This window comes from Nicotiana sylvestris, chromosome 7, assembly GCF_000393655.2.
Source record: "Nicotiana sylvestris chromosome 7, ASM39365v2, whole genome shotgun sequence".
Taxonomy (NCBI): Eukaryota; Viridiplantae; Streptophyta; class Magnoliopsida; order Solanales; family Solanaceae; genus Nicotiana; species Nicotiana sylvestris.
This window is the reverse complement of record NC_091063.1, coordinates 148392287-148413733: the sequence shown is the minus strand read 5'-3', so window position 1 is coordinate 148413733 and position 21447 is coordinate 148392287. Positions and strand designations below refer to the sequence as shown.

Here is a 21447-nt window from a genome sequence, read left to right as displayed (position 1 = left end):
CCTCAGGTTGATTTTGAGGAGGAGGTTCCAGCTCCAGTAGTTCCAGTTGGCCCAGCTCAGGTCCCAGAGGGGTTTATTGCTACCCCAGTTCTTCAGGATGCTCTGGTTCGATTGGTGGGCCTCATAGAGACTGTCACCCGAGCAGGTTTATTTCATGTAGCACCAGCCACTTCTTAGGATGGAGGAGGGGCTCAAACTCCTGCTACACGCACTCCAGAGCAGGTAGCTCCTCAGATTTAGACTCCAGCGGTTCAGCTTGTTGGAGCAGTCCAACCGGGTGTAGTAGCTCAAACCGGTGATGGAGCGGCTATGTCTGTCGATGCTTTGTGGAGGCTGGATAGGTTCACCGAGATCTTCACTACTACTTTCAGCGGTGCTTCTTCTGAGGATCCCCAGGATTTTCTATATAGCTGTCACAAGGTTCTCAGGAACATGGGTATTGTTGAGACCAATGAGGTTGATTTTGCTACATTCTGCTTGTCTGGATCCGCCAAGACTTGGTGGAGGGATTATTGCTTAGCTAGTCTAGCCGGGTCGCCATCTTTGACTTGAGAGCAGTTTACAGTATTGTTTCTGGAGAAGTTTCTCCCCGTTACTCAGAGAGAGGCCTATCGGAGGCAGTTTGAGCGCCTCCAGCAGGGTTCTATGATGGTCACCCAATATGAGACCAGGTTCATCGAATTAGCTTGTCATGCTCTTGCCATACTTCCTACCGAGAGAGAGAGGGTGAGGAGGTTTATTGACAGTCTTATTCAGCCGATTCGTCTTCAGATGGCCAAGGAGGCCGGGAGTGAGATCACTTTTTAGGAGGCGGCCAATGTGGCCCGCAGAGTTAAGATAGTTCTGTTGCAGGGAGGTGGTCAGGGGTCGGATAAGAGGCCCCATCATTCAGGTAGATTCAGTGGTACCTCATCTAGAGGTAGAGATTCATATGGTAGAGGCCATCCTCCTAGGCCCTTTCCGTCAACTCTTCAGGCTTTTCAAAGTGCTTCAGGTGGCCGTGGTCCTCCAATTCAGTATTCTGATCAGCAGTCCTTCAGTGCACCACCAGCACATATCAGTGCACCTCCGCTTCATAGTTTTCAGGGTCGTCAGACCCAGCAGCCAAAGGCTTGTTTTACTTGTGGCGACATGAGGCACATTGCTAGGTATTGCCCTCGGGCTTCGAATAGTTTTCCATATCAGGGTTCTCGTGCTATGGTTCAGGCACCAGATGTTCCACAGCCCACCCAGCCAGCTAGAGGTGGGGGTATAGGTGCTAGAGGTGGAGGTAGAGGTCCTAGAGGTGGAGCTCTGGCCACCAGAGGTGGAGGCCAGCCAGCTGCAGGCCGTCCCAGAGAGGTAGTTCAGGGTGGTGAGGCCCAGACCCAATGTTATGCCCTCCCAGCCAGGCCCGAGGCTGAGGCTGAGGCTTCAGATGCAGTTATTATAGGTATGGTTCTGGTTTGTGATAGACATGCTTCAATGTTATTTGATCCAGGGTCTACATACTCGTATGTGTCATCTTATTTTGCACCGTATCTGGTCATGCCTAGTGATTCGTTGAGTATTCATGTTTATCTGTCCACATCGGTGGGTGATTCTTTTGTGGTAGATCGAGTCCATCGCTCTTGTGTAGTTGTGATTGGGGGTCTTGAGACTCGTGTGGATTTGTTGCTTCTAGACATGGTCAATTTCGATGTCATATTGGGGATGGACTGGCTATCACCTTACCACGCTATCTTGGACTGTCACGCCAAGACTGTAACCTTAGCTTTACCGGGTATGCCTCGTTTGGATTGGAGAGGGACTCCTAGTCATTCTACCCGTAGCGTCATTTCTTATGTGAAGGCTCGGCGTATGGTCGAGAAGGGGTGCTTGGCCTATTTAGCTTATGTTCGTGATTCTAGTGCGGAGGTTACCCTTATTGATTCTGTGCCCGTGGTTCGTGAGTTTCTTGAGGTATTCCCTTGAGACTTGCCGGGTATGCTGCCCGATAGGGATATTGACTTTTGCATTGATTTGGCTCCGGGCACTCAGCCCATTTCTATTCTGCCATATCGGATGGCCCCGCCTGAGTTGATAAAGTTGAAGGAGCAGTTGCAGGACTTTTTTGAGAAGGGTTTTATTTGACCTAGTGTTTCGCCTTGGGGTGCACCGATGTTGTTTGTTAAGAAAAAGGATGGTTCGATGAGAATGTGCATTGATTACCGGCAGTTGAACAAGATCACCATCAAGAATAAGTATCCACTGCTGAGGATCGATAATTTTTTTGATCAGCTTCAGGGTGACAAGGTATTTTCAAAGATCGACTTGAGATCTGGCTACCATCAGTTGAGGATTAGGGCATCCGATATCCCTAAGATAGCTTTTCGTACTCGGTACGGGCATTATGAGTTCTTGGTCATGTCATTTGGGTTGACAAATGCCCCAGCGGCTTTTATGGATTTGATGAACCGAGTGTTCAGGCCTTATTTGGATTCATTCGTGATAGTCTTCATTGATGATATTTTGATATATTCCCACTGCCAGGAGGAGCACGAGCAACATCTCAGAGTGGTTCTTCAGACTCTGAAGGATAGTCAGTTATATGCTAAGTTGTCGAAGTGTGAGTTCTGGCTGAGTTCAGTTGCATTTCTGGGTCATGCTGTATCAGCAGAGGGTATTTAGGTTGATTCGAAGAAGATTGAGGCAGTCAAGAACTGGCCTAGACCAATAGCAGCTACAAAGATTCGGAGTTTCTTGGGATTGGCAGGCTACTATCGTCGATTTGTGGAGGGGTTCTCATCTATTGCAACCCCGATAACCAGGTTGACCCAGAAGGGTGCCCAGTTCAGATGGTCGGACGAGTGTGAGGCGAGCTTTCAGAAGCTCAAGACAACTCTGACTACCGTACTGGTGTTGGTTTTGCCCACAGGTTCAGGGCCTTACACAGTTTATTGTGATGCTTCTCGTATTGGGCTTGGTGTAGTATTGATGCAGGATGGCAAGGTCATTGCCTATGCTTCGAGGCAGTTGAAGATTCATGAGAAGAACTATCCGGTCCATGATTTAGAGTTGGCAGCCATTGTTCACGCATTGAAGATTTGGAGGCATTATCTGTATGGCATGGCATGAGGTGTTCACTGATCAAAAGAGTCTTCAGTATTTGTTCAAGCAAAAGAAGTTGAATTTGAGGCAGAGGAGATGGTTGGAGTTGCTGAAGGATTATAATATCACCATCTTATATCACCTGGGAAAGGCCAACGTGGTGGCCGATGCTCTGAGTAGAAAGTCAGCCAGCATGGGCAGTCTTGCTTATATTTCGGTCGGTGAGAGGCCGCTTGCGTTGGATGTTCTGGCTTTGGCCAATCGATTTGTGAGATTGGATATCTCTGAGCCTAGCCGAGTATTAGCTTGCACGGTCGCTCGATCTTTATTATTGGAGCGTATCCGTGATCGACAGTTTAATGATCCCCATTTGTGTGTCCTTAGAGACACAGTGCATTGTGGAGGTGCCAAGCAGGTTACCTTAGATGATGATGGAGTTTTGAGATTGCAGGGGCGAGTTTGTGTGACTAATATGGATGGGCTTCGAGAGTTGATTTTAGAGGAGGCCCATAGTTCCCGGTACTCTATTCATCCAGGCGCCGCGAAGATGAATCAAGATTTGCGGCAACATTATTGGTGGTGTAGAATGAAGAAGGATATTGTTGCATATGTGGCTTGATGTTTGAATTGTCAGCAGGTTAAGTATGAGCATCAAAGGCCTGGTGGATTGTTTCAGGGGATTGAGCTTCCCGATTGGAAGTGAGAGCAGATCACTATGGACTTCGTTACTGGACTTCCGCTGACTCGGAAGAAGTTCGATGTAGTTTGGGTCATTGTTGATAGGCTGACCAAGTTAGCGCATTTCATTCCTGTGGCAGTCTCCTATTCATCCGAGAAGTTAGCTGAGATCTATATCCAGGAGATTGTTCGCCTTCATGGTGTGCCTGTGTCTATCATTTCAGACCAAGGTACGCAGTTTACCTCGCGTTTCTGGAGAGCAATTCAGCGAGAGTTGGGCACTCAAGTGGAGTTGAGTACAACCTTTCATCCCCAGGCGGATGGCCAGTCCGAGCAGATTATTCAGATTCTGAAGGATATGCTCCAAGCTTGTGTCATTGATTTTGGAGGTTCGTGAGATCAGTTTTTGCCTTAGCAGAGTTTGCCTACAACAACAGCTACCGGTCGAGTATCCAAATGGCTCATTATGAGGCTTTGTATGGTAGGCGATGTCGATCTTCGGTTGGATGGTTTGAGCCGGGGGAGGCTCGATTGTTGGGTACGGATCTGGTTCAGGAGGCCTTGGACAAGGTCAGGATCATTCAGGAGAGGCTTCGTACGGTCAGTCTAGGCAAAAGAGTTATGCAAACCGCAAAGTTCAAGATGTGGCTTTTATGGTTGGTGAGCGGGTATTGCTCGAGTATCGCCTATGAAGGGTGTGATGAGATTCGGGAAGAAGGGCAAGCTTAGCCCTAGGTTCATTGGTCCATTTGAGATTCTTGATTGAGTGGGAGAGGTGGCTTATAGACTTGCATTGCTGCCTAGCTTATCAGTCGTGCATTCAGTATTTCATGTGTCCATGCTTCGGAAGTATCACGGCGATCCATCCCACGTGTTAGATTTCAGTACTGTCTAGTTGGACAAGGACTTGTCTTATGAGGAGGAGCCAGTGGCTATTCTAGACCGACAGGTCCGTCAATTGAGATCAAAGATTTTTCCTTCGGTTCGTGTTCAGTGGAGAGGTCAGCCTCTTGAGGCATCGACCTGGGAGTCCAAGTTCGATATGCGGAGCTGTTATCCTTATTTATTCCCCGACTCAGGTACTTCCTTCTTCTATCCGTTCAAGGACGAACGGTTGTTTTAGAGGTGGAGAACGTGATGACCCTATCACCTGTTTTCTTACCCATTGTGTGCTTCCGAGGCCTTGAAAACCTCATTTAGAGTCGCTTCGATTTGTGTGCGCAGTCCGGCCGCGTAGCCGGAAAGCTTAAATATGAAATTCTATGAAAATATTAAGTCTGACTTTAAAATGAATAAATTTGACTTCGGTCAATATTTTAGGTAAACGGACCCGGACCCGTAATTTGACAGTCTCGGAGGGTCCGTAGGAAAATATGGAACTTGGGCGTATGCCCGGAATTGGAATCCGAGGTCTCTAGCCCGAGAAATGAATTTTTAAGTGAAATTGTTTTCAGAAATTGTTTAAGGAAATTTGAAATGAAAACTGATTAGAAAGCAATAGTATCGGGCCCGTATTTTGGTTTCGGCGCCCGGTGCAGGTCTTATATATGACTTAAGTCATTCCTGTGAAATTTGGTTAAAAATGGACGACGTTTGACGTGATACGGACCTTAATTGAGAAATTTGATGTTTAAAAGAGTGTTGAGAAATTTTATTGATCTCGAGGTTTAATTCGATGCTCGTGATGTTATTTTGGTCATTTAAGTACACGAATATGTCCGTAGGATGTTTCGGAGGTTGTGTGTATACTTGGGTTGGAGTTTCGAGGACTCGGGTGAGTTTCAAGTAGGTTTCGGGATGCCTTAGTCTTAGAAAGTCTGGTGTTGCAGGTTCAAGAAGCCACAGTCTCTGAACCCTCTAGTGCGGTCCGCAAGAAATCGCGTGCGACCGCGGAGGGGCCAGCACGGCCGCGGTCGCCTTTGTGCGGTCCGCGGTGGAAGTTGTGCGGCTGTAGTCGCCTTGTGTGATCCGCATAGGGTTCTCAACTGCAGGTCTTTAGGGAGGGACTAGCGCGGTCACGGTCGCCTTTATGCGGTCCGCAGTGGAGGCTGTGCGGCCGCAGTCCATTTGATGCGGTCCGCACTGGGGGTCTGATAAACGGGAATTTCAGCTATTTTTCACTAAAACCCCAAAAACACAAGAGGCGATTTTTCAAACAACCTTTCTTCTCCAAAACGTTGGTAAGTGATTTCTAACTCATTTTCTTCACTCCTTGACATCTTTTAACATGATTTCAACTTCAAATCAAAGATTTTCATGGGGAAATTGGGTGTTTTGGATAGAACCTAGGTTTTTCTAAAATTGGGGATTTGGACCTCAATTTGAGGTCTGATTTCAAAACAAATTATAAATTTGGATTTGTGGGGGAATGGGTAATCGGGTTTCGACCACGTGGGCCGGGGGGGTGTGATTTCTGACTTTTGGGTAAAACTTTAGAAAACTCATTTTCATGCATTGGGGTTGATTTATTTAGCACTTATTGATGTAATTAAGTAACTTGTGACTAGATTCGAGCGGATTGGTGGTGGAATCAAGAGGTAAAGCTATAGTTGAGACTTGAGTGGTCATCAAGGTAAGTGTTTGGTCTAACCCTAGCTTGAGGGATTAGGAGTTGAGTCATACTTTCTACTTGCTTCTTGTTGAGTACGACGTATAGGCATGGTGATGAGTATCTATACGTTGGTGTCAAGCATGACCGTGAGTCTTAAATTGAAAGTTGTTGTGTTCTTAAATGACACTTGGGTGCTTTACTTAATGATCTTCGATGACTGAGCATTTTCAATAATTGAACTGAGTACAAGTTGAGTTGAGATTGGTTATAGCTGATTCTTCCTTGTCGTGATGACTCTAATTCAATATTGTTGTTCCCTTAACGGAAAAATTATAACATTGTTGGGTTCCCTTGCCGGGAAGTTATTATATTTTTTATGTTCCCTTGCCGGGAAGTTATTATATTTTTTATGTTCCCTTGCCGGGATTTCTTGTGATTATGTGATGAAATGTAAAAGGGAGTGAGTGGTACGCCTACCACGTGATATAATGAAATGGGAGCGGGTGGTACGCCTACCACGAGATATAATAAAATGGGAGCGGGTGGTACGCCTGCCACAAGATATAATAAAATGGGAGCGGGTGGTACGCCTGCCACGAGATATAATAAAATGGGAGTGGGTGGTACGCCTACCACGATATATAATGAAATGGGAGAGGGTGGTACGCCTACCACGAGATATAATGAAATGGGAGCGGGTGGTACGCCAACCACGAGATATACTGAAATGGGAGCCGGTGGTACACCTACCACAAGATATACTGAAATGGGAGCGGGTGGTATGCCTACCATAAGATATGAGAAATGGGATCGGGTTGCACACCTGAAATAAGATGAAACTGAAAGTGAAAGTTGCCTTATTTCTCGTTATCCGTGTTAGAAGTTAAATTGTAGTTTCCTTACTATTCTTTGATATTTTATTTTATCTGCTACCTCCGGAGCATGTTTTCCCTTTCCCAGCTTTGATTGCTTATTACCTGTTTACTTTTCCGCCATATATTATATAACTGCACAGGTTTATTTAGAGTCTGCTCCTAGTCTTGTCACTACCTCGCCGGGGTTAGGCTAGACACTTACTAGCACATAGGGTCGGTTGTGCTGATACTACACTCTGTGCTCTTTTGCACATATCCAGGTCTTGGACAGCAGCAGTAGCGCGGGAGCCAGCTTTCAGTCCAATGAGACACCGAGGTAGTCTTGCAAGCGTACGCAGGCCCGGCGTCTCCTCTATCTTTATTTCAGTCTGTTATCTCATGTATTCGAGACAAACAGTTTATATTTTTCTGTCAAACGGTTGTATTTAGTACTCTTAGAAGTTCGTGAGTAATGTGACACCAGTTCTTGGGTAGAGGCATATGTTGATTTCCGTATTATTGTTCAGTTTCTTTAATTTAAGTCTTCCGTATATTCATTAAATTCCGTTGTTTTCATGCTATCACTGATAATCGTTTAAAGAAGTGATTTGTTAATGAAGTAAGCTGTTAAGGATTGGTTTGCCTAGCTCATATTAGTAGGCTCCATCACAACTCCCGAGGGTGAGAAAGCCGGGTCGTGACAAAGAGTATTAAGGAGGATAGCAAGTACAGATCTACAGCTTATAGTTGATAAGGGGAAGAATAGGAAAGAAAAAAAATGGATCAATCATTTGTATAGATAAGAAAAATGACTAGTTTCTAATAGGGCAAACCTACTTAGTAGGGATGCTAAAAGATGATACAATTTTGGTATTAAGCTAAATAGAATAGCTTATAGATTATGGTAGGGATATAAATTTGTAAATATATTTGTTAGGTGGAGATCAATAAAAAAATTCTTTCATCCAAAGACATGCATGCACCATTATATTGGCGAGAAAGCAGAAGTGGGTTGAGTTTCTAAAGACAAACGTATTCAAAAATTTATACATTTACCAAAAAATACATAAATAGCACACCTGAGATTTGGACTTTTATTTCTCTTAAAGTGAAGTGTATTAAAAATATAACATGTACCAAAAACTAACTTTTTACCTTTTCATGTGGTATGACTTTCCCACAAAGGGGATTGAATTCAACACACTTAAGTGCATGCGGCTCGCCATTGATTATTTGAATATATAGCTACACAAGACATGCACCATTGGCCAGAAAGCTAGAACTGGGGTGAGTTTGTCCAAAACTATTACGGTACTGCTACTATATGGTTTTGTGCTCAGTGGATTTCACTGAATGCTTGTCCAGGTAAACTGAAATTGGTATTTTTCAGACGATTTCTATTATGGTTAAAACAATTAACACTCTCACCAGGATTCTATTTTGCAACTCTATGAATTCGTGGAGAATCTTCTTCAAGAAACCTTGAGAGGCACGTCTTTCTTTTTGTACATTATCCCAAATAGCCATCCACCTAATTTTTAAATTAAAAATAGCCGGCGGATGTATAATTCATGTATAATATATGTATATATATATATATATATATATATATATATATATATATATATAAATGTAGAATCTATGTATACCGACTAAAAAAATAAACATTGAATCTGACCGGTTATTTGTGTAACAATCCCAAAAAATTACTAGCTTATTCTAATAATTAGTTGTTACTTGAAATTCCGAACAAAATTTTGATTGATAAGCTTCAGAACATCAGCAAAAATTATTTCAAAAATTTACTTATCTGGCCATCAAATTTATATTCCCTCCAATTCAATTTATATGACACACAAAAGCGGACCCATGATTTGGCACCGCACACCTATGTTGAAACCCTATATATGTGTGTGTATACATAGAATAAATCGGATAATTTAAATTAAAGTGACTCCAAGATTAACAGAAGCTCCTTTTGGTGCCGCTGGCGCAAGGCTAAACATTTCGTCCAAGAGGTTGGAGTTTTAAACTTATAATACAGACTGCCGCTATTTTAAAAGTTTTTTATTTTTTCCTTAGGACAATTTCGACCATAGAATATGTTCAACTTAAAAAAGTATAAACCAAGGTGCAAAACGCGAAGGAGCGAGGAATTTAACCCAAGTCACCAAGCACAAGATCAAATGCCTAGGCCAGTGCCCCCAGACAGAGTTTGTGTATTGGCACTCCCTGGAAAATATATAGTTTTTCTAAGGTTAACAGGTACCGGTGACCTCTCTCATGCCTATGTATGTTCGTCTCTGGTGGCAAGTTTCTGTATTAGTCCGTTCCAAAAAAATTAATATATTTATATATTTAAAAATAATTTAATTTTAAACTTTTTATTTTACCCACTTTACCCTTTATGAGAAGCTTCTATAGTCACACAAACATTATGGCTCCACAAAGCTTTTATTTTTTAAGCTTTTAGGACCATAAATTTCAAAAAAAAAAAAATATTCATTAAATTTTGCGCCGAATTAAACTACCTCATATAAATTGAAATGGAGAGAGCAGATACTAGAGGCTGATGATCTGCAAAGGAATCGCCTAACGTTCGAATCAAGGTTTTCTTTCTAGTAGAGAGATACTAGGTGAGTCCTTTGTGTTAACTTAAGTTTTGATGAATAGAATTACTCAGTAATTAGTCTAGAGGGAGATAACAAGTTTCTAGTTAACTAGTTGAGGCACATACAAATTAATTTTAAGTAAAACCCACTGTTTGTTAAAGAAAACTAATGAAATATAATAGACGCAGGTAATGTCTAATGTGCAATTACCTACAAAATCAAACATTGAGAAATGGTTTAGAAAGCCAATAAAAGGATTGAGTTTAGTTCCAGGGAACATAAAGGTCTTCACATGTACGTGCTATTTTGTTTCATTTTCATTGTTTTTTTAGCGAATGGTACGAAGTGAATCATTCATTAATCAAACACTCGTATTAGACACTTGTAAAATTTGCTAATTAGTACAGTCTGCCGGGAAATCAATCATTAATGTTCATGCTTTTGGCAACTACACTTTAATAAGTTCAGAACAATTTTACTCATGATGCCACATTTGGTTTGAATCTAGAATTATTTCGGTTTTTACTTTTCTTTCTTTACGGACAACAGATACATGCCTCTATGTCAAAATAATGGTTCGTCTCGAAGATAATTTTATGTACCTACAACAAATTTTCGCACCAATTTAAAATTTGCCTAACTTTATTTAACCTATAGAACTAACTTATGGAACTAGTTCTTTAGTTGTTTCTTGTTAATTGATTGCAGGTTAATGCAATTATAAGTAAATAACATTTGATTTTATGTCCAAAACCACCCGGCTAAAAGGTACAAAACTACAAGAGGCCAATGCTATGTCTATAGAGAATAGGAACCAGAAAGCTCACTCGGTCCAGCACACGTTCTAGCCCATTTACACAGGTCAACACACATTGGCCCAAAAATAATAAATTCTACTCTTTTAATTCCTATTTATGTGTTGCCTTTTTCTTTTTAGTAAGTTTCCAATAGAATAACATATTTTTATATTTAGTAACTTTTAAATCTAAAATATTCATTTCACCCTAAATGAGATGATAGGCCATATAAATATCTATGACTTATTTTAACTAAAATTTCAAAAAAAAAAATTCCTAAACTTCGTGCTCAATCAAACACCATCACATAGTTGGGACATATGAAGCAATTAAATTAGTCGAGCCAATTTTTCAACCACATTACAAGTATGCTATGTTTATTAGTCATCAAAACAACGTATAACTCTACAAATTTTAATATGATATCCATCATAAGACCAAAAAAGAATCATCATGAATTCAACTGTAATACTAAAGAATTACTGAACCCTACCAATCCTTAAAACAATTTTTGAAATTATAAAACTCCTCTCATCTAATCCCTCTAAAACTATCGGATATTGATTCAACACAATCCACTATGGTGTCTTCCCCATCTATCCCAAGTTTTAAATAAAAATTAATAGATGGAATGCATGAAGACCAAATCAATATGATCATTGATTCTAATCTTGAAGGAAAATCTGAATCACATAATAAAAGAAATGGAGATCAATCCATCCACATAGATCAAGAGCAAACCAAAAGATTCAGTTATCTCCAGAGGACCTCCAAATAATATATCATCCATGGAGATTTTCAACCATAATCAAACTTTAAGGGAGAAGAATCCAACGCCATATTCTTAAAAGAAAAATTCAACACTTGTGGAAAATTAAAGAAAACTTCCCTCTGATTGATCTAGGGTCAGATTACTAGATTACAAAGTTTAATAATGAGGATAGTATGCTTAAAGCACTTCATAATGGTCCTTGGTTTATTTTTGGTCACTTTCTTTTAGTCCAAAAATAGGTTCCAAACTTCATTGCTTTGGAGGCAAAATAACCCAAGAAGCCATTTGGATTCGACTACCACAATTACCAACTGAATTCTATGATGGACTCATTATAAAGAAAGTTGGTAACAAAATTAGTAGATTATTAAAGATTGATGCATATACATCCTTAACCCTTAGAGGAAGATATGCTAGGCTTTGCATTGAAATTCCACTAGAAGTGCCAGTAACCCCATGTGTTTTCATTGGTCAACACAAACAAGAAATCCACTATGAGGGAGTTAATTTTTTATGTAGAAAGTGTGGCAGACTAGGGCACTCAATGTCCAATTGTCAATATTCAATACCAAGGACCACCCATACCAGTTCACAGGAAATTCAACCTAGCAACCAATCCATGGACTCTGATAGATCTCAAGACAAAATGGAAGATGTCTCTCTCCTTCCCAAGGAAAGCAACTGGCAAACGGTAGTGTTCCCAAGAAGAAGAAAACCAATCATAATACAAAGGTGATACACTCCATATCTGGTAAGTTTCATGATCTAATCACACCCCCTCCAGGTAACACTCCATCTCTTTCATTAAATGAAAATTCAATAGGAAGATCTCTCGTTAATAGTAGTACCACCACTGCTGCACCTTCTAAGGTCCTTGGAAAACATCAGCTAGCTAGGAAGTACATTGCTACTAGAAATAAGTTCGATGCATTGGTTCCTCCGCCAAAGCTAGATAGTTTGGATAAAACTAAACTAGATATTAACGAATTAAACTGCATGACTAATGATGTGGCACCTAACTAACCTATGGATGTCCAAATGGCAAATATAAAAGAAAGCCAATTAAATGACATGCAAACTAATAATTCCTTACCTAAGGATAATGAAACCCTAAGTGACTCTATCAACAAGCATAATGATCTTTCTCCAAGACACACCATCTTCAAAATGAACTCCTAATCACCTCTAAAGATAAAAAAATCGCTTGCATGGGTGATAACCCTCCTCTTCTAAGTGATATACACGTGTCCATGCAGCTTCTAAACAACTCACAAATGGCCAATGCAGCCAACCATGTTTCTACTACTAAATTTAACCAAAATCTTTTAAATCCCACTCCTCCAAGTAGCTACAAAGATATGCAGGTAGATACTACAATAGTAGATACCCTACTCTTTCGGTGAACTCAATACCAGCCCAAAAGAACTTAATACACTATCTAAATATAAACCACCAACAATCCTTTAAAAATACCAATGATCCCAATCTCTCATAGAAGGAGATATCGTCTAGTCCAAATATTAAGACACCAACGTGCTCTAAACATGGCAAATCCACCTCTTCCTCCACACACTCCATCGAAGAACCAAATATTCTTCATTCAACCCCCACTACCCCAAGATCATCAACCCCTCTCATGGGTGGAACACGCACTAATGGGGCATGCAATAACATTCAATATGGTGTTGGATGGTCAAGAGACAGTCATTGTCCTTTAGAACTCTCACTTCCTAACCCAGTTAGTGTCAGAGGGAATGCACATGGCAATGAACAATTACCTCAACCATGTGTCGATGAACAACATCATTCACCCTCTTGCTCCATCGATGAACTTAAGTCAAGCTCAAGCCATGAGATCCCAGTGGAGCTTTCCACCCTACTTCAATTTCATCCAAAATAAAAATGTACAAGTGGAACTCTCCTTCTTTCCCCCGGGGGAAATCACCAACATGAACCCCATCTTCATGCCATGGTCCATCCCAGTGGATAATGTACAAGCTCAATCAAACCTCTACATGCATATCACTCCCTATGCAAATCCAGTTTAATAACAAAACCCTCCAAATGTTCCACCACAAATGCCACAACCTGCTCCACCACCAGTACAACATCTAGCTCCCCATGCTCAGCTCCGACCCAATGCACCAGAACCAGAAAATATTCAAATGGAGGAAGAAAAGGAGATAAACCTACTAGGGTCCGGACCAGTCCTAGAATTTTTAAGTCTCAACTAGGTAAACGTGTTTCTTTTCAGGGATCTACTAGAGAAAAGATATGTGCTTTGTTGCCCTCCAGCACTTTACAAGTACTCAATGGATGCGAGGCTCCCTCAAAACCCAACGGTGGGGAACCATGCAATGATCTTAGTCCCTTCACTAAGGAGGAACCAAGTGCTGCAAGCTCAGACGGACAATGGTCCAACAAACTATCATGCAATAATGTTTAGGCCTACTAACATTATTATATGTAACATCCGTGGAGGTAACAATGACAATTTCATGTTTAATTTTAGAGAAATGATAGATACGCATAGGCCATGCATGGTTATACTGTTGGAACGAGAATGGAAAATCACATCTCCTTCCTTAGTGATTTTGCCTTCTCTGAAATGATTGAGGTTCCAAGTGATGGTCAATCTGGAGGCATGATGATCCTCTGAGATTCTAGTATTGTTAAGATTCATAACTTTGTTAGGAGAAATTAAGAGATTCATGCCACTATTGAGGTACTCCCCTCTTATACTTCTTGGCTTTTTTCATCTATTTATGCTAGCACTAAGATTGATAAAATACATGAGTTATGGAACAATATAGAAAATATTACTACTAGTTATAAGGGTCTTTGGTTATTAGGGGGGACTTTAACGATATCCTTAGTTCAAATGATAAGCTGGGTGGTAACCCCATTAACCGTAGGCGTAGCAACTCTATTTGAAATAGCATAAACAACTATCACCTACTAGACCTTGGTTATAAAGGGTGCAAATATAGTTGGTCTAATCATAGGAAAAAATCTAGGGGTTTAATTATGGAGAGACCTGATAGAATTTTTGTTAACAAGGATTAGTTATCTATATATCCTAAAGCAGTGGTCATACACCTTCCCAAGACCCATTCCGATCATAACCCCTTGTTACTCAATCTCTCCCCCAAAAATGTGAATCATTTTAGCAAACCGTTCCATTTAGAAACCATTTGGTGTAGACATGCGGACTTTATTAACTTAGTTAAAAAAATGTTGGTTAAATAATGACCTTATTGATGCTCAAAATATCTTTTGAGATAAGATTATTTTTTGAAAAAATGCAAACTTTTGTGATATTTTCAAAAATAAAAAAAGGATTCTTGCTAGACTAAGTGGAATACAATCTTCACCAAATTGCCAAACAAGTCATTTCTTACAAGACCTTGAATCAGAATTACAATATGAATATAACATTATTTTAAAAATGGAACATGACTTCTGAAAACTAAGATCTAGAATAAATTGATTAAATGAGGGTGAGGCAAATACCAAGTACTATCATATTATGGCCTCTAATCACAAACGTCGTAATGCTATTATGTATTTCACTAATAAAAATGGGGACTGGATCTCTGATCCTAACCAAATTCTAGACCATACTCTCTCCTTCTTTAGGGATGCCTTTAAGACCTCCAAAACATTCTCCCCTAACAACATTATCATAGGTGATGCCTCGTGCTTTAATAAGGTAGACCTAAGTAGCCTTGATAAACCTTTAAATAATATGGAAATCGCCAAGGCTATATTTTCCTTTAAACGTTATAAGGCTCCAGGCCCGGATGGTATTCATCCTTTTTTATCAGAAGTATTGGCATATCATTGGTGATTCCATAATAAACTTCTGTCACAGGGTTTTCAAAACCCAATCTCTGCCTAGTGGAACTAATGATACATTTATTTGTCTTATTCCTAAGTTTCCCAATGCAAATAACCTTAAAAACTTAATACCTCCTATAAGATAATCACTAAAATTATTGCTAATAGGATAAAACCCTCTGTCCCTTACCTCATTAGTCCTATAAAATCTAGCTTTATTAAGAATAGAAGAGCCTGTGATAATACCATTATCATCCAGAAAATTATGAATAACCTTCGTGGAACAAAAACATTCAACTTTGATATGATAATCAAATTAGATTTGGAGAAGGCTTTTAATAGACTGGAATGGTCTTTTGTGTATAAGACCCTTAAATATTTTCAATTTCCTCCCAAATTATCTCGTCTATTATGCATTGCATAAGTACTAGCTCTATGGTAATCTTAGTGAATGGTGCTAGAACAAATTATATCCAACCCAGTCGAGGTATTCGTCAGGGTGATCTCATATCTCCCTATATATTCATACTTTGTCTTGAACTCTTATCTAGAATAATAAACTACCAAGTAAACACTTTAAAATGAGATCCAATCTACTTTGGACGAAAAGGTTTTCCATATTCTATTTGCTGAAGATATAACCCTAATGCGAAAAGCAAATAATAAAACAGCTCATTGCATAAAATCATGTATGGTATTTTTTTTTGTAAGGAATCTGGGCTAGCCATTAACACCTCTAAATCAACAATTGTCATACCTAATTATTGTCCCCAGGACTTCAGGTTATTTCTTACAAGCCTCTTTGGTATAAAATCCACCAATAAATTTGGTAAGTACCTTGGTTTTCCAATAATCAATCACTCTCCTACCACTAAGGACTTCCAATTTATCATAGATAAATGCAAACCAAGTTGTCCCATTGGAAATGCTCTTTCCTAAACATGACAGGTAGGACTACTCTAGCTTCTAGTACCTTAAGTGCAATCCCTACTCACTCTATGCAATACATCTTTCTCCCCCCTAAAATCTTAAAGAAGATAGATAAAATTCAAAGGAACTTTATTTGGGGATCCACTAGCACAGCTAAAAAACTTCACCTAATTAGCTTCCAAAAGGTTACTAAGGATAAAAATGAGGGAGGGTTGGGTATTCGGCCTGCTAAAGCTAAAAATTTAGTTCTTCTCTCAAGCCTTGCATGGAGACTATTAAAAAACCCTACCACTCCCTGCGGCCACCTGATTATGGCCAAATATGCCATAAAAAATCCATCACTAACACCTCTTTCATTTGGAAATCTATCCTAAAAGGATGGAAAGTGTGCAATAAGGGAATTCTTTGGCATCCAACTATTAATTCAAGGATTAACATTTGGTATACCAATTGGATTTATAACTCAAAATCCCTTAGAAGCTAAATAGAATTGCCTCTAAGTAGGGACGGCCAAATTCTTACTATAGGAAGCCTCATCAATAACAAGGAATGGAATACAAAAGATATTTCCTTTGACTTGCCCAGTGACATCCTTAACAATCTTACCATTACCCTCGTCCCTAGCGAGGGATCAAATATTGGTAAAACTAGTTGGTGCCTCAACTCAAATGGTCTTTTTCCACCAAATCTTGCTATAAACTCCTTTCTGAAGATAATCTAACTTCCAAGTCTTTTGAGTGGATTTGGAACCTCAATTGCCCAAATAAAATAAAGTTCTTCGTTTGGCAATGCATACACAATCATATTCCTTTCCGAGCCTACCTAACCAAAATAGATATCAATATTGATGTTACTTGTACCATTTGCAAATCTAGGATATAGGACGTCCAACATATTTTTGTTAATTGCCCAGTCTCTAATCGTCTTTATAGAAATATGGGTCTTCCCTCCATAAACATTATTACTGACACTAATTGGCTAGTAAAGTTGCGGGATATCTTTATTCAAAACTGTAACCTCCATATAAGGTGGACTACCTTATGTCCCTTCTCCATATGTGACCTATGGAAAAACAAAAATAATAACAATATCAACATCTTAACAACTATCTAGAAATAGGGAAAATTATCCATCCATCTTGGGAATTCAATTTTTTCACAGAAAAAAATCCTTTCTTACAAAAAACAGTTACAATCGAGATCAATTGGAATAAACCTCCTAAAGGTATGATAAAATGAAATTGTGATGGTACCTTTTCTAGTAAAAATAATGCTGTTGGGCTTGGTGAAGCATTCCGAAATAGTAATGGAGATTGGTTGGGATACCACAAAGCAAGCCAAGCAATTTCTCCTATACATGCAGAGCTGTGGCATTGCTAGAAGGACTAAAGATTGCAAAAGAAATGAACTTCCTAAACCTGAAAATTGAAACTGATTGTACAAATGTCATCAAACTAGGATAGCTATAACTTCTTCAATATTGTTTCTGGAGGCAGATGGTTGATGCACCAATTGAAGCTCCCACACCTGAAGCATAATTTCAGGGAAGGAAATAAGGTGGCACACATACTGGCAAAGCAAGCTATCAAGAGCCCACCATCAACAAAGTGTTTTTACCATGCCTATCCACCCTTTTTTGTCAAACAAGAAGTGATCAAGAACAAGCATGGAGTTTGTAATAGTTTTAGAAATATTTCTACTAATGTTTGTAACTATCTGGCAACTATGGTCAACAGTAATGCCCTAAAAATATCTACTATGCCTATGTAGTTTTATTCTGTTTTAAGTAATATAATATATCGATGTGTTGCGTTCAAAAAAACAAGAATTCAACGGTAATAATTTCTATCCATCTAAGTCTTGTAGAGTTACACAATATATTTGCTTGTGGGGATAATACATACTGTCACAGGGGTGATTTGTGCCACTCAAACTCAGCCCGAAGTTCACCTCCGTGCGGCAGTCAAGCCCAGCCTTGACTTCAGCCTTTCCAACACTTAGTTTTATTTTTAGGGACGTTTGAACTTGAAATGAAAATAGGCAGCAAAATCTGTAAATAAAGGCACACGATATACAGGAATTTCTTCCCAACTTGTATTAATGAGTGAATACAAGAACACAAAAGCCAATCCTATGGCCAAGACAAAGAATTCCCTAATTCCCTGCCCTAAAATAGTTTTCTTACCCTTAGGAAAATACTTAGATGATTTTTGGCTAACAATGCCTTAGACTAAGTTTCTGCCCCGTTTTGGACAGCCTAGGCAAATATTTAAAGGCTACAAATCAGTTGACAAAGCCCCAACTGATGGGCAACAAGTTAAGACAAAGTAGAAAAACGTGGGCACACTTTTAGGCCATGATTAGCATGTCTTAGAAGAGGTTGCAACTGCCAACTGCTTCCCTTGTGCTTGGCACATGTTTTTCCAACTGCTGCTTGTGCACAGTTTGGTCCGATTGCTTTGTGCCAAGGCTGGCATTGCGCCCAACCTTGTCTTTGACACTGCTCCGCGCCAATGTCATTGTCACAGCTCGCCATCCACTGACTTAGCCGCACACGTTCATTGTCAAAGCTGCCCGCCCATGTCAAGTCGCCCACGACTTGATCAAATCTGTCCCTATCATTTGCCTTTGCTTGTCCCGCCTTGCCTTGCCTTGTCCTTGCCCCTGCTTGACATGGCATTGCCTTGCCTTGCCATGTCTTTGCCCCTGCTTGACATGGCATTGCCTTGCCATTGTTTTGCCAACCCGCACATCTAAGTAAAATGCCCCTTGCTTCCGTTCAAGGTGCGTTTGTCCAACCCCGCATTGTCCGTCATGCCGAGCAGCCCTTCATGATGTTGCCCCATTTTTCAGGTTGTGTGCCAAGGCCATCATGAAAATCCTTGCCACAACCCACACCTGCCGAGGACCTTTGTCAGGGGGTTAACAAACCACCCCCACCAGAAGAATTCGTCGTCCTCGACGAAGTAGCTTCCGCATTTTTCAGCACCACCATAGGTCCCAAATATGCTGTTGCTTGAACATGATCTTCTTCGTTTTGTTCATCTTCACTCTTTTCTTCTTCAAACAACGCTGAAAGCTTTTCAATTCTCGGACAATCCCTCGCCATGTGTGGTCCTTTGCAAATAAAACAGCCATCAAATTTGCTGTTTTGTCCCTTATTTGTTGAAGGTCCAGCACATTGCTTTCCCTTCTCATTGCCATTGCCCTCAATAGCATTTCCCTTTTCATTTCCGTTTTTCCTCCACTCTTTTCCCTTGTCCTTGTTCCCGTTTTTGGACTTTAAAGTAGTAGAGAAATCAGAACCATCTTGTCCCAACCGGAAATCACCCAACGCATCCGCAGTAGCAATGGCACTAGGAAGATCTTTCACATTTTGCCTTCGGAGTTCCATTTGCGCCCACGACTGCAACCCGTAAAGGAAATTATGCAACTTGTCCTCCTCAGACATGTTGCTAATATCCAGCATCAAAGAACTAAAATCCTTGACGTAATCCCTGACCGTTCCAGTTTGTTTCAACTTCTTCAAACGATCTCTAGCAATCCAGCCCGCATTGCTAGGAAAGAATTGATCCTTCAATTCTTTCTTCAGCCCTTCCCAAGAGTCAATCTTCGGCCTACCAGCACTTACATCATCTGCCACGCGCGTACGCCACCATAGCTTCGCATCATCCACCAAGTACATAGTCGTAATGGGGACTTTGTCTTCATCTTGCACTTTGGCAGCATGGAAGTACTGTTCCATATCCCACAGGAAGTTTTCAAGTTTCTTGGCACTCCTTGCGCCATTGAACTCTTTAGGCTCCGAAATTCTGACCTTGGTACGATCTGCCCCATGCTGTGCTTCATCATTGCCAACAGCACGACGCAGCAACCCATTTTCCGTTTTCAGATATGTGTACTCCTGGCTCAGTCTGTTCATCTCGGCCTCAAGATAGGCGAGACGAGTTAAGATAGTCAGAAATTGATCCCCATCAACAGTTCCGACAAGTTCCTCTAATGCAGCAACCTTTTCCCTTAGTTCTGCGTTGCCACCAGCCATTCTTCACAAAATTCAACCAATGAACGTTGTGTCTTCGCCCCGATCCAGCCACGCTCTGATACCAGTTGTCACAGGGGTGATTTGTTCCACTCGAACTCAGTCCGAGGTTCACCTCCGTGCGGCAGTCAAGCCCAGCCTTGACTTCAGCCTTTCCAACGCTTAGCTTTATTTTTAGGGACGTTTGAACTTGAAATGAAAATAGGCAGCAAAATATGTAAATAAAGGCACACGATATACAGGAATTTCTTCCCAACTTGTATTAATGAGTGAATACAAGAACACAAAAGCCAACCCTATGGCCAAGACAAAGAATTCCCCAATTCCCTGCCCAAAATAGTTTTCCTACCCTTAGGAAAATGACTTAGACGATTTTTGGCTAACAATGCCTTAGACTAAGTTTCTGCCCTGTTTTGGACAGCCTAGGCAAATATTTAAAGGCAACAAATCAGTTGACAAAGCCCCAACTGATGGGCAACAAGTTAAGACATTGGACAAAAACGTGGGCACACTTTTAGGCCATGATCAGCATGTCTTAGAAGAGGTTGCAACCACCAACTGCTTCCCATGTGCTTGGCACATGTTTTTCCAACTGCTGCTTGTGCACAGCTTGGTCCAAATTTCGCCCAGCTGCTTCGTGCCAAGGCTGGCATTGCGCCCAACCTTGTCTTTGACACTGCTCCGCGCCAATGTCATTGTCACAGCTCGCCAACCACTGACTTAGCCGCACACGTTCATTGTCAAAGCTGCCCGCCCATGTCAAATCGCCCCCGACTTGATCAAATCTGTCCGTATCATTTGCCTTTGCTTGTCCCGCCTTGCCTTGCCTTGTCTTTGCCCCTGCTTGACATGGCATTGCCTTGCCTTGCCATGTCTTTGCCCCTGCTTGACATGGCATTGCCTTGCCATTGTTTTGCCAACCCGCACATCTAAGTAAAATGCCCCTTGCTTCCGTTCAAGGTGCGTTTGTCCAACCCCGCATTGTCCGTCATGCCGAGCAGCCCTTCATGATGTTGCCCCATTTTTCAGGTTGTGTGCCAAGGCCATCATGAAAATCCTTGCCACAACCCACACCTGCCGAGGACCTTTGTCAGGGGGTTAACACATACCGAGTAGAATAGTCCATGAATGCAAGCTAATCTGACTATGATGCGTCGTCTTTAATGGATTGTCTGCCCTAAACTTAATTGTTCTCAATTCTCATATGCCCAGAACCAAAAGCCTACGGGAAGTTGTCTTTCGTTTACAGAACAAATATATATGTTGATATATCTCAAATTAAATTCATCCTTTCCAAATAATTTCT

At 40.8% G+C, this 21447-nt stretch overlaps 1 protein-coding gene across 1 annotated transcript; it reads right to left on the bottom strand.

Annotated features, from left to right (window-relative positions):
• Positions 1 to 19016: 19016 nt before the first annotated feature.
• Positions 19017 to 20144, bottom strand: LOC138873933 (uncharacterized). Its single transcript, XM_070152425.1, has one exon. It carries the CDS (start codon positions 20142 to 20144, stop codon positions 19017 to 19019), a length of 1128 nt encoding a protein of 375 aa, XP_070008526.1.
• Between the last annotated feature and the right edge of the window lie 1303 nt (positions 20145 to 21447).